Source organism: Ambystoma mexicanum, chromosome 9 (genome assembly GCF_040938575.1).
Source record: "Ambystoma mexicanum isolate Mex_15411 chromosome 9, UKY_AmexF1_1, whole genome shotgun sequence".
NCBI lineage: Eukaryota > Metazoa > Chordata > Amphibia > Caudata > Ambystomatidae > Ambystoma > Ambystoma mexicanum.
The window spans coordinates 704,653,348-704,679,528 of record NC_090931.1 but is presented as its reverse complement, the minus strand read 5'-3'; the positions used below and the strand labels follow the sequence as shown (position 1 = coordinate 704,679,528).

At 45.0% G+C, this 26,181-nt stretch overlaps 1 protein-coding gene across 3 annotated transcripts in view; it reads left to right on the top strand.

Annotated features, from left to right (window-relative positions):
* Positions 1-26,181, top strand: part of PLEKHM3 (pleckstrin homology domain containing M3) — a 1,064,501-nt gene that overhangs the window by 517,973 nt on the left and 520,347 nt on the right. The window contains exon 6 of one of the 3 annotated variants that reach the window (XM_069615597.1): positions 25,032-25,470. The exons of the other annotated variants lie outside the window; for them this stretch is intronic. Within the exon in view, the coding sequence (XP_069471698.1) occupies positions 25,032-25,173 (142 nt within the window). The 3' untranslated portion in view covers positions 25,174-25,470. Of the gene's footprint in view, positions 1-25,031; positions 25,471-26,181 lie in introns of those variants that run through there. 3 annotated transcript variants of the gene reach the window in all.

Below are 26,181 nucleotides of genomic sequence, written 5' to 3'. Positions count from 1 at the left end.
TAGCGCATTCTTGTTTTCCTGTTCACTAACATCCCCTGATTTATTCATACTCTCTAAACTTGTATGGTTGATATTTTCATTGTGGGTATTTAACTGCGTTGATTTTATTGCCGTCTCAGCTGCTGACGCAGTCGAGGTCACCGGAATTAAGGTGTGTTCTGGCATAGCTTCAATTCGTCCGGGACTACTGGCGTTTTCAGAGTCTACTGAGTAAGTTGACATATTACATTAGTCCACTGAGGAAGCAGCTGAATCGACTGAAATATCACTTAGTTCAACTCTTGGACGTTTTTTTAGATTTTTCAAATGTATTTCAACAGACACATCCAAAGCTTTAGCCATTCTTCTGCCTTGTTTACAATGCTTTTTGTGGCTCAGGAATCTCTCGTGAGAATAAACTTGGTTTTATTGGTGTTGACAAATTCCTTATGAATTTTTTTGACCGCATTTTCAGTTTCTTTAAGTCAGATATTTTTTTCTTTTCGTGTTTATCAGTTGGTCTTTTCTGATATTTATGCTTAATTGTTACGGTCGACGGATTGTGGAAAGTTTTTGCTGTTCCGTTTAATATGCCAAAAGTGGCCTTTCCGAAGGTTCCTGGAAAATCTCATTTGAAGTTTGGGCCGCTGTCTCTGTGTCCGCTACCTGTGTTGCGCTATCTTTTAGCGGCTCCGTGACATTTGCCAAGTGAAATTTTGATTTTTCCAATTCCACCGAACTGACAGTTGACCTACTTTTCACTTGAATGCTTTGGGTTTCTTCAGCTTGTGGAATAGTATGGACTGTAGCATTTTCTTCCTGTGTCGCAATTAAAACGACTAGATGTTTACGCTTTTCACTTTCTGTACCTTTAATTGTTGTTGAAGTGGCAGCAGTTTGCTGTATAGCGCCATATTCCCAAAAAACGTACAATTTTTTGGAAGGAGCGGTTCCTCGACTTGATAACACTGATTTTTAGCTGGCAGATGTGTGTCGAGATCTTTCGACATAATGTGTTTTAAGCAGCCCAAGATCGCCTCCATTAGAGTTGTTTTGTCACTGTTATCTCTTGCTGCCAGATCACTCAATCTATTTTGCCAGGTGGCAGTTTTTTCTGCCTCATTATCAAGACGTTTTTGAAGCATTTAGTTTAAAGTTTCCATTTTCATTAATTTATCAGCTAATGATCCCAGTATTGTTCCAATATTATTTACTGCTTCGTTTAAGGATTCATACAATTTTACAAAAGGGATCAATGCAAGAAATGAAGCCGCTAGCACATTGTTGTAAATTGTATTGCCGCTGCAACTGACAGATTCTCTTTCTGTACATTTTCACAATCTGTAGAGGTTCGTTGGTTTTAACTTCCATAGAGTCTCTGCTCATTCTCACTTTCTGCACATGTTTCAGAGGTTTCTATTGTCTGATTTTTGTTTTCTCCCATATGATGTCGGCTTTTTAGTGCGTTACACTTGGTTAGCTCATTCAGTTTTATTTGTTCATTTAGATGTCCCATAGAGGGGGTACTGGTTCGTTCTGCTGGAAATTCTTTACATAGGTGGAGAGATTGCAGTGAAGTTGTCTCCGTTCGTAGGTCGAGGAACCTTCCTTAGTTTTATTCACTTTTGAAAATCTCTGTGAGTTTATCTTTCATTATCTCAAAATCGGCTTTTAGTCGCTCTGTTAATCTTGCCTCACGACCTGCCAGATCGAAAGCTTTTGCTGTCGAATTTGAATTTTCTACACAATGCCCAAAAATTATTCGATCCTTAATTGGCTGTGCTTCTTGCATTGATTCTGATGAAAGTGAAAGTGAATCCGTGTATTCTATATTTTGAGAATGGAGTTTTCCTTGTGAAACATTACGGTCCTTCGAGCGTGTTGATACGCTGATGTTCGTAGGCATGTTAATTTCGTGCTGAATAATTGTTGAAAAGTCTTTTTCATTTCGTGCTGTTGTTGGATAAGTGAATCGGTACATGCTGGAATCAATGGGCACGTGAGGAACTTCACATTCAAGTAACTGGATGTCAGTTACATCGAACGGCGATTGAAAAGCAGTGATATTTATTTCGATTGCTTGTGAGTTCACTGCACAATTAGTTTTGTGTAGTCGTCCTGGCTGCGTGCAGTCACTTGCACAGGTGCCTCCTGGATCAGCAACCTCCATCCCTGCCCGTGGAGCACCTGGAACCCATAGGGCGGCGTCTGCGACGCTCCCTGCAGACAACACATTCGAAGTGTTAAAGGGAATTTATTTTGCTTGTTTATTTGAGCGGTCACCAAGGCTGTTGGTTGTGGCACTGTTACAAGATTCTGTTCACAGCTTTGGTCTCTCGGCCAGTTATACCCCACCAAGTTATATTTGTCTGTTATTTCGTCTTGCGACCGTGATGTATTTAGTTTGAGACTTAGCACGAAATTGCTTAGTTTTTAGTCGCGTCTGGGGCCCCTTTTCCGACCCCTTGTCAGCCATTTCTTTGACCACTGAACCGCTGCAGCCCCGCATACCTACTTTCAGCTGCAGACTGCTGCAGACTGAACCCTGCTCCCGAACTCTGCGCGTGTCCGGGGTTTTTGAAGGGTGTAGGCTTCAAATATTAAAGGGCCAGTACAACAAAAGGAAGCAAAGTAAGGGCACGCCAAACTGTCGCTGCAGCTCCTCACACAACAGTCTCTGCTGCAGACTGAACTCTGCACCCAAACTGTCCACATCTAAGGTTCTGTACATCAGGCTTGCCTGGGTGAAAGTGATGAAACTTTCAAATCCATCTTGCAGCATGAACATTTGCAGTGGGTTCCCAAGCCCGTTCACATATTAGCCTTCCCAGTGTATCAGGTACTGTAAATGGCCCCTAAGATACCTGGAATCACATAATTGCTCCACTTCATATTCAGTGGTACTGTCTACAAGTACAGGCATGGGAGGTGTTCTGGTATTTCAAGATGAATGGACGTACTGTTTCAACCAGGAGACATGAAATACTGGGTGTATCCGCTTCCATGAAGGTGGTAAAGATAAGCGAAAGGCAATGGAGTTGATTTTCTTTTGTATAATGAAAGGTCCAAAATATCTGGGCAACAATTTGGAGGGAAATAAGTGTTTTGGCAGGTATTTTGAAGAAAAGCAAACTCGATCGCCGATGACACATGATGTTTTTTTGCTCCGTTTCCTGTGTGCATAGCTGTTTGTCTTTTCTTGAGCTAATGCCAATATTTTGGCAGCCTTCTTATGCCCTTCTTGCAAGTTAGAAATCCAGCAGTCCACGGAAGGCACTGGAGTGGGACCAGGTGAAAGAGAAGGGACAATGGTAGGATGAAACCCATGGGTATAAAAAAAGGACTATGTTGCAATGAAGCATGTGTTGTATTATTGTAACAAAATTCCACAACAGAAAGAAGGGAAATCGAGTTGCCTTGTACTTGGGTGGAAAAACAGTGCAAGTACAACTCCAAAGTGTGTTTCAGACGTTCAGTAACACCATTTGTTTGTGGGTGGTATTACGACGATAAAGCTCTCTTTACGCCAATATGCTGACATAATGTTGACCAGAACTTTGAAATGTCCTGACTGCCTCTTTCCAATATGATTGTATTGGATAATCCATGAAGACAGAAGATTTCAGAAAAGAATATGGAAGCTATTCCAGTTGCCGTAGGGATTCTGGAGAAAGGAGAAAAATGAGCCATGCGAGTAAACAAATCAAGTGTAACAATTATTGTAATATACCCCCTAGAAGGAGATAAGTCAACTATGAAATCGGTTGTGATTTTTTCCCACGTCTTGATGGTGGCTCTGGTTGTAATAGTATACTGGTAGGTGTTCCTTTGGGTATTTTAGATTGTGCACAGACATCACTGGATTGAATGTGTTCCTGTACCGTACGTATCGTATAAGGCCACCAAAAATGACGGCGTAAGGTATTTAAAGAGGCGGCAATTCCTCTGTGTCCAGCAGGTAATGTATTGTGACATAGATATATGGCTTGTTTTTGTGTTCACTCCGAAGGAACACATACAAGCAGCCATTATTAAACTGAAAACCTTGTTTGTACTGTAACCCCCGGGGAGTGGAGGCGGGAAGATCTCGCAGAATGGTGGAACTGGAAGTAAGATGTTGTATGAGGTCCAACTACATATCAACAGAACAAATGAAGACTTGGAACAGTGTGAATAAGGCATTATGATCTGTTCAGGTTCTTCATACATTTTAGAGAGAGCGTCCGCTACAACGTTCTGACTTCCAGCGATGTAAGTCATGGTGAACTGATATGGAGCAAAACAGTAAGCCCACCTGGCTTGTTGGCTATTGCATCATTCAATGTTTTGTAGTGCTTGTAGATTTCAGTGATCAGTATGAATCACCACCGGCTTGCTGGCCCCTAATAACAAATGTCTCCACTCGAGACAGGCTTCTTTAAAGGCCAGTAGTTCTATTTCTAGAACGGAGCAGTGTCTCTCTCTTGGTCCTAAAGTACAAGAGTGATGGGCAAGAGGGTGGTGTTCTCCATCTTCTTGTATTTCTTTCAAAACAGAAACAATGGCGAAATCAGAAGCATTGATTTCAACTATGAACTCCTTATGGGCATCTTGTTGAAAAAGAATGGGAGTCATTAGTAAAGGCAAGTTTAAGAGAAGAAAACACCTTTTCTGCTTCGTTATCCCAGTGAAAAGGTACACCTGTCTTTGACAGTCGAGTTAGTGGTTACACCAGGCGAGAGAAATCCGGTTTGAATTTTCTGTACAAATTTGCCATTCCCAGAAAATGATGGATTTGGTGGACGCTTTGTAGACTTGGCCAATTATGTATCATTTGAACTTTGCGTGGGTCCATTGATATTCCTGCCTGTGATATAAGATATCCCAGGTAATGAACAGAAGATTGGTGGAAGTGACATTTTTCTGGGTTGGCCAAAAGTTGGTGTTCCTTTAGTCTTTGGAGCACTCTTTCGACATGTTGGCGATGTTCTTGAAAATTTGAGGAGTGAATCAATATATTATTTAAATAGATGACAGCAAAGTGGTGAAGCATATCAGAAAAGGTTTGACCCATAAACCTCTGGAAAACGGCTAGGGCATTCATCAAACTGAGGTGGTAAGCGCCATGAATATCTAATTCCGTGAAAATAGCAGCACCTCTGTGGGATTCCAAAATCTCTGCAATTTATGATAACAGATGTTTGTCTTTAATGGTGACACAGTTTAAGCCCCTATAGTCCAAACAGGGCCTCAATTCAACTGTATCTTTTTTTAGCACAAAGAATAATGGTGCACCACATGGAGAATTTAAAGGTCAGATGAGACTGCTTTTTAGACTATTGTCCAGATATTCCTTTAAGGCCGTTTTCTCAGGTACAGAGAGAATGAACATTCTTCCGTACAGTATAATGGAGTCTGGAATCACCTCGATTGCAAAGTCTTTCTGTCCTGTGACTGGGGTGGTTTCTTTTCTGTTGCCACAAGAAACCCATCAGAAAACTCCTGTTATTCTGAAGGGATTAGTTGAAGATGAGCTACAGACAATGAGGACTTGGGTTGTTGATTGTCCACCGTGTGTACTGAAACCATAGACATGTACTGAGTACAGAATTCTGATCCCAAAAAAAGTGTCCCTGCCGCCCGGATTATATAGGGATTGGGGGGTCATTGAAGCCATGGAATGCCAAGAACTATGGGAAAGTGAGCCGCTTTGATAAGATTGAAGCATTATTCTTCGGTGTGCTGAGCTACTTATTTTTTATTAGATGCGTCTGCGTGGTTATGGTGCAAGAGGACAACAGTCTACCATGCATACCTTCTGCAGGTTGTAGTACACATTTCATTGTTGTCAGTATGTTGTTTTGTTGATCCCAGGTAATGTCATTGAATAGACCAGCAGCTCCACAGACTACTGAAGCCGAGGCATTTATTGGGTCTTGTTGATGAGGAGTAAGCATGACGTTCAGAACCACCAACGGAGGCCGGACTAAGGTTGTCATAGATGTGGAAGAGTTGTAGCTCTTATTCTTCTCCCGATCATAGTTCCATTCAGGATCGGGAGCTAGCGTTTTCCCGAACGTCGGGGGGTACTAGTGGACATTCTGTAAGCAGGTGAGAACGAGTACCACAGTACATACATAAACCTTGTGAAGACCTACATTTCCTTTCTTCAGGAGGCCGATGTCCTCGGGCCGCTCCTAATTGCATAGGTTCTGATGCTTGTGAAACAGTCGGTGAAGCTCCAGCAGGGACAGGAGCTGGTTTATAGGTAAAGAATCTTGTTTTGCATTTTTCAGCCTGTCTTTCTTGGAGGTGGAAGTCAATCTGCAAGGTTAATGCCACTAGGGAATTCAAATTTGGTGGACGAGCTACACAGCCCAGCTCGTCTTTGATGTCTTTGTTCAGACCTCTGTGTTAGAGGGAAGAACAAGTGTCTTCCTGCAGATGTACATTAAAGAAACATAGCCCAAAAGATTGAATTACAAAATCACGTAGCCTACTTGCCTGTATTTTGTAATTTGATCTTTTGGGATTTCGCCTGTTTTTCCACTGCTCAGCCTTTAATATATGCGGGGGAACCCCCACCCCCACCCCCATCCCCTGTAGCCCATAATACCGCACTGGGGGAGCCTCGCAACCCCCACTCCCCTGTTCGGTATTATGGGCAAAAGATCTAATCTACTATGCAGAATGCATACTAAATGTGCATTCTGCATTTTAGATTCAATCTTTTCGTACATTACCTCTTCCTGCCACCCAGTTTCTTTAGCTAACTGACAGAATTTACTGGTATAAGTCATTAGATCAAATGCAACAGCGTTTCTTGAGCAGTGTATTCAATGTCAGGCCAGTCAAACATGTTTTAAATGCTGCTACAAATCCAGCGTATTTGTCTAGCAAGAGATCAGAGCCTGTAACAAATGGTGTAGTCCAAGAAAGTTAGATCAGAAATCCCACCTTTGCTTTTTCAGTGGTCGAAATGTAAAGTGAATGGTACACGAATCAAGGAACTGTAGTAACTTCTTTGGAGAGCCATTATATTTTTCCAGGACTACACCAAGTGATGGATTCTCTTGTGTCAACACATCACGTGTTAGGACATTTGTTTTAGGGCTGCATTTTCAGCTTTCAGGCTTTGCACTTCAGCAGTTAAATCTTGCATTGCCCTAATTAAGTCCTGCATTGAATCCATATATGTATGCTCTTCTGAGTGTCTCAAACTGCCAGGTTTATGGCTTACCTGAGGTTTGGTGGACGGCTTGCCAGATGAACCAGTTATATGTTTGTGCTGTAGACGTGTATGGAAGTACGAGGCTGGAGACAAGGCGAGTTGCTGAAATAATATTTATTTCTTGTATAACTCAAAACCAAAAGTCAATTAACTGAAAGTCCAAGCGGTTTCCTTCACCGTGGGTTCTTCTTCCCCAATGCTTTCCTGATAAAGGGGACTGTCTCCTAATGCGTGAGATCCGGATAGGCCCACCACTCTGGGCTGACTGCACTCTCCGTCTCGGCGTCCTGTGGATATGACAGACAGCGTTTGTTAGAAACGGCAGGCTTTTGTTTTCCACCCAGGTTTCAAAGCCCCACCAATCAGCAGTGTTCATGTCTGACTCATTTGTCATTGGTGGGGAAGCCGTTGGCCCGCCTCCCTTAAGGCTGGGAATCCCCACCGTCACTTCCGCCTGCCCCTGTAGCATAGTGGGAAGCCCTACGGCGCTTTCGCCAGCGCCGTTGAAGTGCCGCCGGGGCCCGAGCACATATGGGCGGGTCCAGACGTCGGAGGCTCCACCCGACCTTGTTCGTGGGCTGTGCCGGCTGAGCGCACTCTCCCACCCCTGTTCCCTGGCTCCGCCCGACCTCCGCCGTGGGGCATGTCGGCCGCGGGCACTTCCCTGCCACTGCTCCCGCCCCTCTCCCAACCCGGGCTGGCGAATCCGGGACGTCTGCCGCACCGGGTTGGGATTCCAACATGGTAAGTAACTACCCATGCTGCAGCTCTCTGCTGCTTTTCTTCTGCTTCTGCTGTTTTCGCTGGACTCGTCTTCGTGTTGCTCCCCATGTCCACCCGTTCCCTGGGAGTTGACGGTTCCACCCCCCCGCCCTGTCCGTTGCAGGTACCTCCTCACAACGTGATTCTTGCCAAAATGGACAGTCCTCTCGGGATGCCACACTGTCCGGCAAGGTTTTCTATGGACGGGATTACACCGGGAGCAAATCTTCAATAGGTAAAAAACCCAAAATAGGAAAAAAAAATGTCCACTCAAAACACGAGAATTCCAAGGTCAGGAAACTGCAGATGATCAATAGCAATCCGTTCAGACAAATGGCAAGGCACAGAATTGAAACTTGTAGAAGAGAGGAGCAGAGAGAATTGTCAAGAAGGCTGGCAACAACGTGGAGTCTGGGAAGCAGGTAAACGAATTAATGAAAAGCCAGGAAGGCAGGAATTTCAGGATGGCACATAACGAGTAGAGAAAACAAACAAACAGGGATCGATTTAAGGGACAGGAAGGCAGACAAGGTAGGCAATAGAAATGATCAGAGAATGCGCTGAGCTATGGCAAAATACCTTAGCGTAGAGACGCAAAGCTCCATGTTTCTCGTCTTTTATATGAAGCGGAATGCATCTTGTAGGGGAACTGGCGCGTATTGATGACGCAAGCTACAAAACCCCATGGAAACAAATGAAGGGCTGCCTGAGCACAGTTTGCTGGCCGCCATGTTGGAAGTAGTGAAAGGTTGGAATTACTGAATGGAACGCCAAAATGGGACAGCGTTTCCATCTCTTCCACACAAACCATTACGGGTAGCGACGTATCATGACAAAATTGCTACATTGAAATATTGGCGACACGAACCCTGAGAATTGATGGAACTGCCATGCTGTCTTGAGGACGGAGCCTCAAGACTCTTTTTCTTCTGAACTGTGCTACCTTGAGCTTGGGGAAGGAACCCAAAGGATTGTATGGCATTGTGTTGCCTTGAACTTGGGGAAGGGTGCTTCAAGGATTTGTGGAGCTTTATTGAACTTTGGGGAGAAGAGCTGAAGAGGAAGCTGGAAGCTGGAAGAAGCTCAGAACTTTGTGCTGATCACCATTTCTTTTATAATTGACATCCCAACACATTGTTTAGCTTTAGTTGTGAGGGCAAGGATCGGTTTTGGACACAGACAGACTTTTAAGTTGAACTTTTTGACTCAGACTTTCCTTAGTTTTGTTCAGGTAGGGAAATCACACCTTGGTGTAGGGCAAGTTAGTCTTTCTACCATCCTGACATTTGATTTACTAAACCAATTTAATTTTAACTTTGAATCTGTTGTCTATGTCTTGCTTCATGATGCCTTCATAATAGGCACTAACATCATAAACCCTCTATGACCCTTGAACCTTCCCTCCATCTTTAACTGGGAAGTGTGACTAATCGCAGGATTCAGTCACTTCTCCACAGGGGTAGCCTCTCCTTGTGAGGGTAGGGAGGTCAGCCCTCTATGCAGTAATCCCCCTACGGGTGGCAATAAGCAGGACATCACAGGGAGAGACTCTTGTGAGGAGCTCATGGTGGCAACAAGTAAGACTGACACAAGTGATCACAGTTCAAGGGCGTCTATTGAACAATGATTGCAGGATGGAAAAACATCTAATCAAAACCTAAATCTAAGAATGGAGCAAGCATCGACCATCAAATGAAAAATAAAGCAGTCTTAGTGATGTTGTGTCATTTAAAAGGGCCTATACTAGAAAACCTATTACCAAACCTTACAACTAATACAAAAAGGGTGCAGGATAGTTTTCAAGAAAAGAAAGAAGTGTTCTCAAACCATATGTCCGGATGCGGTAGCCTGGTTCTCCCTTCCCCACATTTTAAGCACAGGGTAAGGTGGGATCGTGGAGCACAGTACAGTCTCGAGCTTCCCCAGCACAAGACTACAGTTCCACTTGCAGCTATCAGGACCGTTGATGTCCAAGTCTCGTTTCTCATGAAAGTCTCTTGCCTTCGAGGACCTGATGTCTTCCGAAATAACGAAACAAAAATGTGTTCAACAAATGAGTTTGTTTCTTGGTTTTACTTAGGATTAGGATTTTCCACCCTTGGGTCCCCCTCTTCCGGGCGCTGACCCCTCTTGAGTCTTGGCCTCCCTCGGTCGGGTTCACTATGGCTTTTCCTTCTTCACAAATTTTAATGTCTTTTTAAACTGTTCCAGTGGACATCCCTCGGCCGGGTTCACTTCTGTCAACACACTGTTCCTTGGGACCTTAGACTTTGACCCTCTTTACTAGCCTCCCCAATTTGTGTTCACTCTTGCTGTTTCAATACTTTCAACATTGGTGGGATACACTTCCCTTTTACTTTTCACCATGCAGGATTCACTTCCCTTGCTTTTCTTAACTATTTGTAGATCAAAGATTTTCGATTGTACAAGGATTTTGCTAGACCCTCAGTATGACCACTTTGACCTATTTCGGTATCTGTATTTTCCCTCAGATGGTGATCGACCAGAGTCTCTTGAGTTAGCACCCATGTGGTGCCAGTTTCCCTCTGCAGCTGGTTTCACCCTAACACTTTTTACAGTTCACAGTTCATTGAACTTGGTTCAAGCTTTCCACTTTGCGCTTCTCATTCAACACAGCCCGGTTCTCATCCGTTCTCCCCTCAACTCACTGGCTGTGATGAACCGCTTAACTTTCGACTTCACTGGAGTCAAGGCTGTTACCATGGTCGCGGGAGCTTCCCTCGCTCCTGCTTATCGGTGTAAGCTTGCCCCGTGTACCGTTGACATCTGCTGCAAGACACTTGGGCTACTGTTCGCAGTCTTATGTCCTCTTCCACGAAGGTTCCACGGGTCTGAGATGAAAAGGACAAGGACGCTTCTTTCCTTGCCGCCCTCTCGATTCCCGCTGTCTTTCTCCTCCTCTTGAACAGCTGTGCCTCGTTAGCGTCTTGTTGTGCTGTCTGCCATGCTCGTACTGTGCTTTCAGGTTCCACCTTTTATCCCTTTGGGGAAGGGAAAGGGCTGTCAGTTGTGTGTGATTCTGGTCAATTGCCTGACTTTGCCTGACCCTTGTATTGGGACATGTCGGGTAAACGGCTCTGCTGTTTGTCTGTTGTCCTTTGTGTTGTACGAAAGTGGTTATGTCGGAGAAGGGGGAGGGGTGCAGTGCTTTTGAATGTGCTATGCGAGAGGATGGGGATGAGGTGTCCAAGGGAGGGGGATACCACGTCTCACCTGTCGGCGTCCCACTCCCTGAGGACCCCCCACCCAGGTGATCCTCCCTCACTGATCCACCCCCAGGAACTGTATCCAATAGCGGTGGCTGTGCCCTGGCCACCTGGATGACAGATCCCCGGAGACTAGCTAGAGAGACACCTTCAGGTTTCTCACACTCCCCTCTGAGGGACAGGGACTCCCATTCCATAGAAGAACTCCTTAAAGCCCCTTTCTCCAACACCACGACAAAACCACCAAGTCAGACCACTGTGTTATTGTCATGCAGAATCCAGGTTTTCTCTTGAAAAACAACCCTTCACAAATACTATGAAGAAGAGTAGTGGTGGAAGAGTAATAATGATTACTCCCAGTACTGTAATGAAGAGAAGTGAACTGAGGATGCAGAACATCCATCATACAGAGGGGGAGGACTACAACCCTCTGCTGGGGAGGAGCGAGCAACCTGTGATATAAACAGAGGAAGGACTCCTCATAGAGTCAGATAGGAAAGGAGCTTGGGAGCTTCAAACCAGCCAAGTCGTGGCTAGGCTGTGGGAACGACCAAACCTCTGTTGTGAGAAAGGAAGAAGGTGCTGCTGGCCAGAGGTCTCAAAGGAGACGGAGGTTGTCGAGCAGAGGGGAAGGGAACCCAAAGCAGAAGAAGCACGTGAGAGCAGTGCTGCGACACTGGAGGCGTGGACCGGAGGGTCCGACAACTGTGCTGAGACTGTTGAAGCCTGGACACAGCGGAGCTGCAGGGAGAAGCAAGTGCTAACGGAATGAGAAAGCAAGTTGTCTGGAAGTAAAGGGAAGTTCCGCTCCTGAGAAGACATCCAGAAACGCCAAGCCCTGTGAAAGAAGAGAGCCATCCGACTCGCTGCAGAACTTGGCCAGAAGTTATGAAGAGTAAAGAATACTCTGGGACTCAGTCTGCACATCCCAGTAAGTGGCTAGAGAGTAAGAGAGGCCACATAGAAGACAGTGAGTACGAAGGGGGAGAATATGACACTCATTGTCTAATACACCAAGAAGTGAAGAAACACAAAAACATTAAGAACAAGAAAGTATACGAAGAGAGAGTGATTCTCCCTAGTGAAACGAGGAAGGGAAGAACTTTCTGACATACTAAAGAGAGACTTTTGCCCAGGATTCCTAATGCTCACAAGTCTAAAGAGGAGAGGCTTAACCAGAAAGCGAGTAGGGGAAAGAGAGTCTGGGAAATGTCCTGTACAGGAACTTCATCAGTTACTTAAAGATATTGCTCAACAATATCTGAGACTTGCATATTAAAACCAAGGACAAACATCTAGGAGAAGAGTCATTCTTCTAAACTTTCGATGTCCACAAGCTGAAGACGCCTTTCCAGGAGAAGGGAGTAATTATCCTGGCTTTCTGTTGTTTTTGCATAATGGTGTGGGCAGAATAGCTTATAGTTGGATGGAGGACCGACTATTTACTTTTTGACTTCACTACAGATGAACAAGCACCTTACTTTGTTTGGTTAGGTAGGGAACCCCACAGGTTATGGATAGTAAGGCATTTTTTTAATGATTTCAATAAAGAAGGGTACAATGACAAAAATTGGTCTGCCTCCTCCTTCTGACTTACCACAGAAGACTGTTTCCTGCACTGGGAAACCAGTTAAGTAATTGGTGATTTACAGAACCATTCGCAGACTGCCCAATACACACGTACTCTCATTCTTCCTTAAAATCCCTTAGAAGAGGAGAAACATCTACCCACTTTGTGCACCACTATTGCTTGCCTGCCCTTCTTTAAGAAACTGTGCTCGAGGAACCTGATAATCTTTAAGACATTGCCAGGTGGTTTTGTCTCATACATTGCAGGAGAGGAGGCTTTTCCCCCAGGTTGGGAGGACAGCTCAGGGGCAATGCCACTGTCATGGAAGCAAGACAATGCAGAACAACACAGGGTCGAGTCCTGGTCCCGTGCTCAGAGAATGGTCTCTGGTATTGAGCGCATTATAAAATATGAATTAATTATTTACAAACCTACTTCTACCCGGTCAATGGTCAATTTCTGCAGCGCTTTATTCGAAACCTGGCCACACTCACTGAATCCCTGCACCACTAAGAAGGACCAAGAATGGACCTGTGGCCCAAAAGTATAGTTGACCTTAATTGATACAAAGTCCGCTCTGATGGCAGACAATACAATTTATTCAAATTTTTGTTCAGCGCTGGCCTTACCCAGGGGGTCTTGGCACGCCTTACAAGGTTTAAAGTTTGAAAAGGTGGAAGATGAAATAGAAGATAGAAAATGTTTTCAGGATAGGATAGTTTGCTATTCTTTGACCCATCTCGGCCCACAGAGATACTGGTGAAAGCCAGCCCAGTTGGCCATTTAGTGGTTTTGGTCCAGGTGGACTCATGCAGCGAGAGGTGGTCAGTGGCATACATCAGCAAGTCCCTGAGCCCCACTGATGAGAGCTACTCCTAGACAGAGTGGGAGGCCCTGGATGTCCTCTGGGGCTGTAAACCTTTTTGTTTGTGCATCTTCAGCCACCCGGTCACTGTTATTACCAACTACAAACCTCTGATTCCCATAATGTAGGGTCTGTGTCGAGACTCCCCTATTAGGCTGAGGGGTGGCACTGGCAACTCCAGTACTAGGGAGTAACACTGCGATTCTGGGATGGAGTTGAAAACCCAGCAGACTACCTGTCACGGCACCCAGCGGAGACAGCTCACAAAGCACCAGAAGTTGCTGACAGCATCAAGGAACTGGTTGGAATGATCACAAGGGCAATGATTCCCAAAACGATATAATTCCAGGCCACAGCAGAGCCACTGCCGACACAAAGGTATGCAGACATTTATGGCGCGTCTACACTCGGGCCAATGGCACACATTTATGTCTGAAAACCAACACAGAACGGCAGAAGCACATGAGTTCCTACATGGGGTATGGAAAATACGGAGAGCAGTCAGTTGGAGCGAAGAGCGCTCTACTAAGGGGGTTCCGACTCATAATTGTACCTGAAACATGTGACAAGGTAATACAGCTGGTCCATGCAGGGCACCAAGGGGCAGCAAGGCAAAGGCCTCCTACGAGAAAAGGTCTGGTTGCCGAACCTTGAGGCAAAGGTACACAAAGCCTTAGGCAGCTGTGTATGGTGCCCTGCAGGGGCCATCGTGAACCGTCCTCCTCCAATATTGTCCCCAAAAAGGGCAGGTAGTACCTGGCAGGCATTAAGCATAGGTTTGTGGGATTATTCATCATACTCAGTAGTTCTGGTTAGTGTTCAATTAATATTTGTGATACCAGAAGGTGAGGTTTGTGTCCTACAAAGCTGCAGAGGAGACCCTGCAATTGAGGTACTATTTGCAGCTCATGGTATAACATACTCCCTCTGGTCAGACAGCAGGCCACACTTTCACGGAAAGGAATTTTTACAATTCCTTTGTTTATATGGCAGAACACACACACTGAACACTCCCTGCAGGCCACGCACCAATGGGGATGTAGAATGTTTTACGCAAACACTAAACAGAGCATTTAGGATGGCCTATAACATTGGCCAGTCGATATTGTCGGCACTGACATCGTTCTGAATGGGAACCCCCCCCCCACCCCCGTAAGTGTAGTGGACACACACTCATTCACAAACAGCTGCAGCATAAGCTTGGTTTACCTTATAAAACAGCTCCATGGATGTTAAATGTTAAAGGTATTTATAACGCGCACCGTCACCAATGGAATTAGTCCCCAGGCGCTCAGGCAGATCTGTAAGAAGGCGGGTTAGGTTAGTCGGATGAAGAGGGAGTAGGAAAGTGAGATAAGTGGTGTGCTGTTGGCGGCTTCCGTTCGGTTTTCACTGTGCACTGATCTTTAGTATGAGTATTGGACCGATGCAAGACCTTGTGTGCTGTTGGTGCGGTTTATGTGTTGTTTGTTGTTGCAGTGTGGTGAAGTGCATGCAGTTTGCTGATCGAGAAGATGGTTGTGTGGATTTTTAGATGTATTAGGTATGCAGAGATTGGAGCTTAGGGTTAGTGGGTTATATATCCTAGTCCTTACAGATCGTGTTCTATGTATCCAGCTGTCCTGTAGGTAGTCTTACTTTCCACTTTTCTTTCTTGTCAATTTGTTTTGAGTGATGGCGTGGCGCGTTCCCGGCTGTGTTGTATTTGAACTTAGTGTAGTGGGACGGGTGTGTTTTGTCTCTCCCTCTGGTATTGGTGCTGTAAATTAGTAGTCACCTACTCTCTTGCTATCTATTTCCGTCTGTGGTCTATTGGTGCTTGTGTGTAGTTTGGAGGGCAGGGTGCGATTGATAAATCGTCCTTGTCCTTCCGTCCCGATCTAGCAGTGTTTAATCCATAGTTTCATCCTATCATATCTATCTCTCAGTTGGTAAATTGCTAGGCCCTAGGTTGTCTTCCTTAGATTCTGTTTATAGACGATGGCTTAGGGGTTCCGGGATCGGTTTCTTCACTCATCCTTTCAGCTGTGTATATGCCCTTGTAGACATTGTTCTAGTTATGAGGTGAAGAGCCAGGATTTGAGGAGTTTTCTGAATAGTACGTGATTTCTTGTGTTACGTATGTTCTTTGGTAAATCGTTCAAGTTTTTGGTGCGAGGTGAGAGAAAGAAGATCCTCTGAATTTTCTTTTCTTGTAGGGTTTCAGTTCCAAGCGGATGTCGTTGCTTGATCTGAGCCTCCTTGTTGGGTGAAGTAGGCTTAATTTGTCCCTCAGGAACTCTGTGCGTGATGCACATTGATTTGTACTTGATTCTCTGTTTTATTGGTAGCCAATGTAGTGTTTTCAGCGCTGGTGTGATGTGTTCTCTTCGGGGTAATTTGAGGAGCTGTCTGGCTGCTGCATTTTGTATGCGTTGTAGTTTTTTTAGAAGTCGTTCAGGCATACCCAGATACAGTCTATTGGCGTGGTCTACTCTGGACATGAAGAGAGCGATGACAGTAAATGTTTTGTTGGCGAATGACCGGAATGCTAGGATCCGTTTTACCGCTCGCAGGAGAAAGAAGCATTTCTTGAATAGAGCGTTTACTTGTGGCTCTAGAGTAAGTTTGTTGTCCATCAGGACTTCCATGTTTTTTTTTAAATCGACATTGGGGCTGGGGCTGTACCGAGTTCCCTTGGCCAATGGATGTAGTGGATGGGCACAGCTTGCAAGGGGTCATTGGTGACTTGTCGATAACCCAAAACTAGAGCTCCTTCCTCAAGTTTCATGGCCTGCCACCAGTGGATTGACCAGAATTTATGAGTGAGGAGAAGACCTATCAGGCACACACCCATGTGATCTCTGGAGGCTGGAAGCCAGAGAGCCACACGAGGACAAGGCAAATGAAGAAGACACAACCATTACCAAGGGAGTGTCAAGGCTTGTGGCCCTGGTGCCCGAAAGGGGTCCTGGGTATCCCCGCCGAGAAAACTGGAGAATGCCAACAAAGTTGAGAGACTGTTTACTGCAGTCAGGTGATATGTGAGGACTCTGGTATATTGTTGTTATTGTTAAAAATATATGACATGTTGATAGGGATGTCCGGGCATGGGACTCCCCGTGCGAAAGAAACATCCAACATCGCCACCTAAGGGGAATACAGAACAGAGCAGTGTCTCTGTGCTTATTCTGGGGTGGTGGCGGCCCAGGGTTTATACACTGTGGCCTCCCACCACACAACCCGAGAGGTCAGCGGTACTAAATGGGAGTCCTGCATTGTTAGTCTCTCCTGGCGCACTGCGAGCATGAATCGAAAACAAAACTATGAGTGATATTATGGAAAATGTACACCCTTGCAAGTGCAATTAATTTAGCACTAGGGCAGACATTTCCCTGATGCAAAAAATATTATTTTCAATTAATTTGTGTGGCAGTGCAATGGTCGTCGTCGTCCTTTGCCCTGGAGCAAAAACATGCTTTTAAAGAATGTGTTGTGGCACTTGGGCAGTGTTTGCCGTATTGCACTTGTACCGGTGCAAAGTTTCTCTAATATCAACCTTGATCTGCATACCGGGAACGTCAAACAAATAATTTAACTGAATGAGTTGTAGCTGATGCTTTCCAAAAACGAAACCTGCGCAATGTATGCTGAAGTTTCAGGGTCCAAGAGATATTTCACACGCAATGTGTACGTGACGTCCTCTGTCTGCAGTAAGCACGTTCTAGACGGTAATGCATGCATACATGGTGCAGGGAACCAGCAATGCTGAACATGGTGTCCTTCCACGCAGGGCAGAGACAAAACAGGCTCGGCTCATCAGTCCCGGCCTTCTCAAAAGGCCTCTTCTCGCCTCGTACTTCACCTCAGAAAGGAGAACTATTAATCGCCCGCATGTGAACACAGGGCACCAAATCCCTGCCAGTCCCTATAAACAAATCGAAACAAACTCTTACTTAAGCTGTCAAGAATAACCCCAGAAAACGGATGATTAATTGTATTGGCACCTCGCTGCTTGTTGTCAAGATCTCTAGCACGGCTCTGACTTTCCTTCGCATAGAAAGAGCTACTGGAAGAAGAAAAAAAACGATATATATATATATTCTTTTTTTAATCCATGTTTCAGGAGCTAGAGAGCCCAAAATTGCAAAACACTGATGTGTATAGACACACAAGCATGCATGTATATACAGTATATATATGGTTATTATTAAGGCTAAATGTATGCCTCGCTCTTGTAGTTGACTCTAAACATTATGGCATGCAATTAATCTGGAATTGCTTGTATCTCCTATGCGACTAAAAGGTTTACTTGTGTTGAGGAGTTCTCCTTTCTGAGGCATCCCAGATGGCCGCTAATCCATTTTAGTTCAAGACCTGGGCGACTGTTTAATGGAAGGGGTATTTATAATTCCTGCCGTAGATAGGTACACTGGGACCTGTGGTGTAAACTGTGGCAGCCACCGAAGGCCTCGGCTCCGATTCTGACTGTGCGAGCTTGGGGAGGTCGCCTGCAAGGCCAGCACCTGACAGGACTGAGCAATCTCTCTAGAGTATTGCGGGACTGGGGAGAGTGCTCTCGGGGAGAGCAGGTTCACTCTCGTTATTCAAGTGCTCGTCTTCCACTCCCACCGTTTGAGCACTAGAATCTGTTTCCTGTCCTGTCTACATGTTCTCTCAGTTTATGAGCAATACATGAGACCGTTTGGGCTCCTTCAGGACAACATATGTTATGTGTTTCTTTGATGGTCCAAGAGCGAGTTGTGGGGTTGCCATTAACAGAAGCATGTGGATATTGTTTATCTGAACAATGTTTGGTGGACAACGAAGCTCTGTCTAATGCATATTGCCTCTAAAGCATTTCTAAAGGTTTTTTTTAAGCCTTAGATTTACTGAATTACAAATATCCAGTTGGATTGAAAGTGTCGCCTGGTCGTTCTAAAATCTAGGCTGATGGCTTACTGCAAAATGAACTTGGTAGAGTATAAAGTTTATGGATATACCCCACATTTTCTAGTGCCATGGTATAATTTGCCCACAAAAATCTTCCTCCAATTGAGAAAAGAAACTGCACATCCCAGAACTCAATAACGTACTGGAATTCTCGAAACCAAACAGCTCTCTCATGGACACACTCCCCCCACAACAAATAGATACACCACAAAAGTGCATCACAAAGCCCTAGATTCGGTAGCATCCAAGAAACTCTTCACTCCCTCCCAAAAGAAATTGGCCGCAAGATGATTTACCTTCCACCTCTTAGCTTTGAAGAAAATAAACTGGAAATTAGAACAAACATGGAGGAAACATTACCAACAGGACAGAATCGCGTACCAGAAACAACACTATAGAGCAGAATTCATGAAAAGCAAAGAAAATGCTCTATGCAAAGAAATCTGAAAAGCAAGCAATATACAGAAAGAAATGTGCAACATCATTAACCAGATTAGAAACCCAGCATCATGCAATAACTTCCCCGCTCCCTTGACATATCGCTGCAACGACCTTGCAAACTACTTTAAAAACATAACCCTCCAGCAAATTATTGGCCCTATGATATGATAGGTTATTTATAATGCGCTTAATACCCAGAGGTTTATAAGCGCGAACCGGGGATCAAACCTGTGTTGCTCTGTGCTGTCTTGCTTCCAAGGCAAGCATGACTTATGCAAGGACATAAGCAACAATATCATCACCGCCACATTCCCAGAAGCAACCACACTGCTGAACTGCATCAGAGCGATCTCCACAGAAGACTTCACTAAACTGGTGAAGGAAAGCAACAAGGCTGGCTCCCCAGCAGACCAATGCCCACCAGACATCTACAAGAACCTCCTCAGCGAAAGACCACCTGTACAATACTTTAACAAGCTGATGAACCTCTCCTTGGAAACTGGAACTTTCCCCAGAAGCTTCAAGTCTCCATACATTGAACCCCTTCTCAAAGACCCCACAAGAAGCATAGATAATTCCATCAACTACCAGCCAATATCCAATATCCCTCACCCGCCCCTCATAGGAACCTGTATGTGGTCAAGTCCTAACTCATGTGAAACCCAACCATCTACTGGACCAGGCACAAGTTATTTTCACACGTATGACGGATTGAATCAGCACTGCTCTTTGCCTGGGATAACTTAAAATGAATTCAGACTAAAGCAACACCTCTGCACGGATACTATTAAAGCATTCAGTAGCTTTTGACACAGTCAGCCGTGCAACACCCAACAAAAGAATGGAAGAAACCGGGCTAAGCAGCAGTGTGCTACAATGGAAGAAATCCTTCCTGGCAGAACGGAAACCACCTCTCTACCCCCTTTCAGCTCAACCTCATGCATACTCCCATGTGGAGTTCTATAAGGCTCCTCCCTCTCACCACTGCTCTTCACCATCTTCATGATCGCTCTCCTGAAACCCATCAAACAACACAGGCTTCCATGTACAGCTATGCAGATGACACTCAGATTATCAACAAAATCGTCCCTTGTAAGGAAATAGATGAAAACATTGACTATTGCTTCTCACAAATCACTTCAGGGATGATCAACAACAAACTTAAACTCGCCCAGATAAAAATGAAATCAATCTCAATGCAACCAATGCATACTTATGCCACAGACACACAAGGCCTCCAATATCGACAGAAATGCCTTGCACACCCACCAACACAGACCACCTAAAAGCAAACCCAAACACAGTGGCCAGTTTTTCCAAACCAACATCATAGCAAAAGCACTTTTGCATTCTCCCTCTCTGACCACTAACAAACCGACCACTCTCTTATTTTGGGATGCACCAGTGTGCTTGGAAACTATGCACATGGCAGCAGTGCGATGTATAAATCAACATAACATAAGTTCAGTCTCAGTATTGTCAAGCTTGATCATGGGAGTTTCATGCACACAGATATCCTGTTTAGAGCACATTCGAAGCACATTGGCGCTCATTACTGTTATGGTAGGGCATAACAAAATGACTGTCATTTTTACCACATTGCCATATTACAGAATTGGAGATAACGTTTGCATGTGCCATGAGCTCTCTCTTTGCGAAAACTGGAGGATTTGCTTCAAGCAGAATTACCACCCAGTTTATCCTAATATGCTTTCATACTGCACCAAAACACCACACTAGTAGTTTCTGAACACTTAACCTTGTTCACGCAGTGGAGTAGTGCATCCCAGTTGATTCAAGCCCCAAATTCCAATGGAGTCCTATCTGACTCCGGCATGGGCACTGACACAGCCACCATGACATTTTTAATTTGCCACATTTACCACAGAAACAGCGGTAAAGGAGTTTTGAGGTATTTCCCCTGGAACTACTGACATACTACCAGTGAAGCTCTTTGTTGTTAAAAGTGAATTTTCAGGTAATTGCTGTGCTTCTAGTCTGTGACATCTATGTACGACACTAGCTTCCGCTACAACTGCCCCCTGTATTGTCACTGGTACCCAAATGTAGATGGAATGAATGCTTTTGGCTCACAGCAGGCAGGCTAGGGAAAGGCACAAACCAAAAACGCAAAATGCTAGTGTGGGACAGTTTGTTTGGTCAAAGTGAGCCACTTTTCTTGTTACATTACTTTTGTTTGGTCAAAGTGAGCCACTTTTTTGGTGAAAGTTACTTCACCATGCGGCTACTAGTTTTGACCAGTGTTACTGAATTAATATTCTTTAAAATGCACAATTTGCAGCGCATTTTATCTAAAACCTTCCCCTTGGTTATTACTCAAACAGTCTGTCACAAAAGGAATGAATTGCCATTTGCAACTGTGGGCCACTTATTCATTGGCGCCCGAGACAATTGTATGCCCCAGTCCGACCCCGACTGCAGTTCCAATAGCTTTTGCAACCTATATTAAAAGAAAGATTCATAATGCCTGTAAAAATGCAAAATGTCACAACTGGACGCAGACATCTGGAGGTTAATGGCCTCTACGTTTCATGTACTTCAACAAAACACCACTCCTGTATTCTGAAGGAACCAACCTGGATGCCCATCCACAGAACGCAGGCAACACCAGAGCACATTTTGGAAAAATATGGACCAGCTACTATGTTGGTAGATTGGTTCATGCCAAATTGCAAAGAACTAAAGGGTTTATTGCAGGTCCAGGGGTCAAAGGTATACACGGCTATTGACCTTACAAATGGTTACTGGACCGTGCCCATCAGTAGGGAGGACCAATACAAGCTGGCCTTTACCTTCGGGGGGCAGCAGTACACGGGGACCCAGACTCCCTTCGGATACATAAACTCCAGCAACAAATTCAACATCTTCTTACATAAGGCCATGCCCGACTTGGGTGAAAGGGGTAACCTGGCCTATGTGCATGATGTCTTGATAAAAAGCTCACCTGTGGACCAACATATAGAGGAAATCCGTTATGTTCTGACCCAGTAGAGAGTTGCAGGAGCAGAACTGTCCTTCCAAAAGGCATAGTGGTTCAGGACCCGTGTCAACTTCTTGGGACATTAAATAACTCCTGAGGGTCTTTGTCCCCAGGAGAAGAAAGTGGAGGCACTATTAAAACTAAAAGACCCAACAACTCTGCGTGAGCTAAGAAGCCTCCTTGGACTCCCTAATTACAGTCGGAAGTTCATTGATGATTACGCAGAGGTCACAAGACCCCTGATCCATCTGTTGAAGGGAATGGGAGGGGTCAAGTGGGAGTGGGGTCCAGAACAAGCAGAGGCAGTAAAACAATTCAAAAGAAGTCTCTCACAAGCGCCTTGTCTAGCTTACCCTGTTAAAAACAAGGAGTTCTTCTTGCAGACCGGGTTCTCGAATACATGCTTGACAGCAGTATTATATCTAAAGCATGACAAGGTCAATAAAGTCATCTCGTATGCAAGCAAGACTATCCTCTGTGGAGGAAAAATTCAATGATTGTGAGAAGGCACTCCTGGCACCGGTATGGGCATTGAAAGATTACCGCCCGTTCATCCAGGGGGAACACAACATAGTGGAGACTCCACACCAGCCTTTGCGATACCTCCAAAGTGACAGAATCCGGGCAGGAAACGCGAGTAATTCCAGACTTACTTCCTGGATTCTGTCCATGCAAGGCTTTCCTGTGGATGTCAGATATGGCCAAAACAAGAAGAGTCCCCTTGTGCAAGGTCTGGCTGACTTGCATGATTGTGCCAGAGAAAACTGTCTCGAGGACGAAAGTCTCAAAACCCAGGACATCATGGAGGCCTACCTGAATTCCCCGCACAAAGTCTATGAAGAAGACAAGTGCGTGGGAATGCCCAAAGTTTGTCAATGGGTGCTGCTACCATGTTTACAACAACGGGGAAAAGGAACTGGTAGCCGGCGTTGGGAATGCCTGGGTGAATGATGCCCTGGATCCCTCCGCTGGGTACAAAATCAGTCCTTGCAGTAGTCATGTGGCGGAGTTGATGGCAGTTCATCAGGCCATCCTCACTGCCGTCCAACACCAACTACATGAAATAATAACCGATTCAGATTATGTCTGGAACGGTTTCGTGGAACACCTGGTTAATTGGAAAACCAGAGGCATGCTATGTGCTAATAACAAACCGCTTAAACATGGCAAGCCAATACAAAATATTGATTCTGGTCACCTCTAATGGGATGACCATCTATTGGAAGAAGATTAAGGGTCATTCCAGAATAGTGGGGCCAGACAAAACTCAAAACAACCTAGCTGATCAGCTGGCCAAAACCGGAGCCATCTAGGGGGATCTCCTTGAGATCAATTCCCTGTTGGGGGAAATCCAGGGCACTGCTGTCACTAGGTCCCAGACAAATGCTCACAATGAACTCTCAACTGCCCAGTGGATTAAGGAGACCCCAGATGCTGATTTAATCACAGCACAAAAAGGGGATCCAATTATTGGAAAATTTGATCAATACATTGAGGACCCTGAGAACTTTCCACTGACGGATACCGATTACATTGGGAAAGAGAACCTCAGGGTATTGATGAAGTGTCCCAAAATGTTCCGAATCCAAGACTGTTTGTTGGTAAGGAGATTCATCTCTGGTTGTGACCATTGGGTTGTACCGACCTCATTCCGAAGCATGATGATAAGTCACGCCCATGACCCGGCCACCGCCAGTCATCAGGAGTTTCACACTACTCTAGAAATCTTGCGGGAGGTTGCATACAGGCCACACATGGGGCAGGACCTCGACCAATATTTGAAGGGGGTCTTGTGTGTGCACAATTTCAGCCAAGTTAGCTCACACACCGAGCTCCCCTCCAGAAGAAGGGGATGACACTGCCTTGGTCAGATTTGGTCAGATTTGCAAGTAGATTTCATCGGGCCGTGATTCGTTCCTCTAGGGTGAAGAAGTACATTTTAACCATAACATGCTTGTTTACCAGATGGGTGGAATGTCTCCCGGACCCAAATTGCAAGGCAGAAACAGCAGCTGCCCTGATGATCAACCACATCTTCTCGCATTTTGGCCTACCCCAAAGGATTTATTCAGACCGAGGAAGTCACTTCACCAGCGACATGATGACAAAGATGTGGGCGATACTTGGGGTAAAAAGAAAACGTCATATTGCATACCGGAAATCCTCTAGTGGGGGAGTTGAGAGGTACAATAAAACAATTGTGAGCATTCTAAAAATGTTTGTGGCACATTCTGGGCTAAGTTGGGACATCTGATTACCGTTTGTCCTGATAGCCATCAGATCTACCCCATGTTCTGCGACCAAGATGTCTCCATTTGAGCTAATGACTGGGCGAAGGATGGTGCTACCTCCGCATCTGCTCTTCAGAACCCAAGAGCAGACACTGATAAATGCCTCCACAACACATGAATATGTTGGGAATCTAAGAAAACACCTTCAACATGCTTTTGCGTACACTCAGCGGAATCTGGAAAGATCAGCAGAGGGAATGAAGACTCAATATAACTTAAAAATAACCAGAAAGGAATACCAAGTAGGAGATAGGGTCTATTTGTACAACTTTTAAAGGAACCAGACTAAGGTGCGAACATTTCTCCCTTCCTGGCGCAGTCCTTTTGAAATTGTAGATAGAATTTCACCTGTCGCCTACAGAATCCGCATCCCAAAAGGAGAGCTGGCAGAAGAGAAATGGGTCCATATTAATCAGCTAAAGAGTTGTCACCCTAGGCACACTTTGCAGCTGATTAAGGAGCCAAGGCAAAGTCAAATAAAGGAGACATCTGGAGAATGAGAACAAGAAAAAGAAGAACCAGAAGGGAACAGTTAGGTCCATGGGTATATCTATCTAACAGGGAGTACTTTTCTTCATTACCGTTGCTTAAAGGTATCACAAAACCGTGGTGTCAATATCGATAGTTATCTGTGTCTTGTAAGGAATGATTTGCTGTTATTGTGCCTGTAATGTATTTGTGTCCCACTGCTGTCAACCTTCCGGGACGACAGTCAGTGGGAAATGTTGAAACATATCTTTATTTATTTACTAGATTAATACTGACTGCGCTCCTGCATAGACCAAGGAGGACTTCCCCGGGGACCTGGAAAGGAAAGGCCGAAGGAAAATCTGGGAGTGTCTCTACCACACTCCAACGAAAGACAACGGGAGGATCGTGGCATACCGCGTCCTGATGGAAGGAGGACTCCACCTGATGAACCCCACTTTGCCCTACTCTCCCTCAACAAGAAGCCTGGGGAGAGTCGGGTGGGGGATTTGTGGGGTACATTTACCAACCCAGCAGAATTCCCCTCCATCACCAGGCTGCAATTCAGTAGTACCAGCAGAATGGGTACGCTGGCTCTGCAGAGCGCCATTCCTTTGCATCAAAACTGCGTTTTGCAGCTACAAAAATGATGGCTGCGCTGTCTTTGTCAAGCACACATGAGGTGCGATGGAACATGGAACACCCCGAGAAAGCATGCCAGTGTTTTCCTCTCCAGGCAGGACCATTGATCCAAAAAAAAAACCCACTACAAATCCCACTAATTTAGGGAGAAAGGGGAACGGTGGCTGAACCCTCTTTGGGATTATCCAGTGCTGCCCCCTTTCCCTGCTACCCGATCCATCCAGCTGAGGTGCCGCTGTGCCATGATCAGACCTTTGCCCAGCTGTTTTCTTTTAGGAGAGCTCCGCCGTTGTGCCGTGACCAGATCCTGTGAGTTCAGAAAACCAGTTGGCTGTCCCAAATCCCAAACTCAAGTGCCCATTGTGACTATCACCCCATCCCATAGCAACACATAGCCTTCTCCATCTTGCTACCTTGTCTTTGTTCCACCTTCTAAGTAATCCCATCAATAGCCTGATAACTTGTTTAAAACTGTCAGAATTCTCTGTGCATCCTGTCCTTGATTTCCTAGTGTTAGCGTTATTCTTCCACAAAATTCTGTCATTTGTATGTCCTTAGTAATATTTTGATTAAATGAATTATTTCTCCCTAAAAAGAGGCACACTGCGTGAAGGGTTACAACTGCAGCGTAACCTTCCTATTCACAGGTGGTGTTTCTCTTTTCTAGCCACTAAAGTCTAGTTTGAGTGAAACTTGTCCCTTCCTTTCCAAACCGACTTTCTCTGTCAACTGATTTTATTTTTAAAACCAAATTTACTTTCCCCTTGAGAATCCCCTGTCATTAATTTAGTCA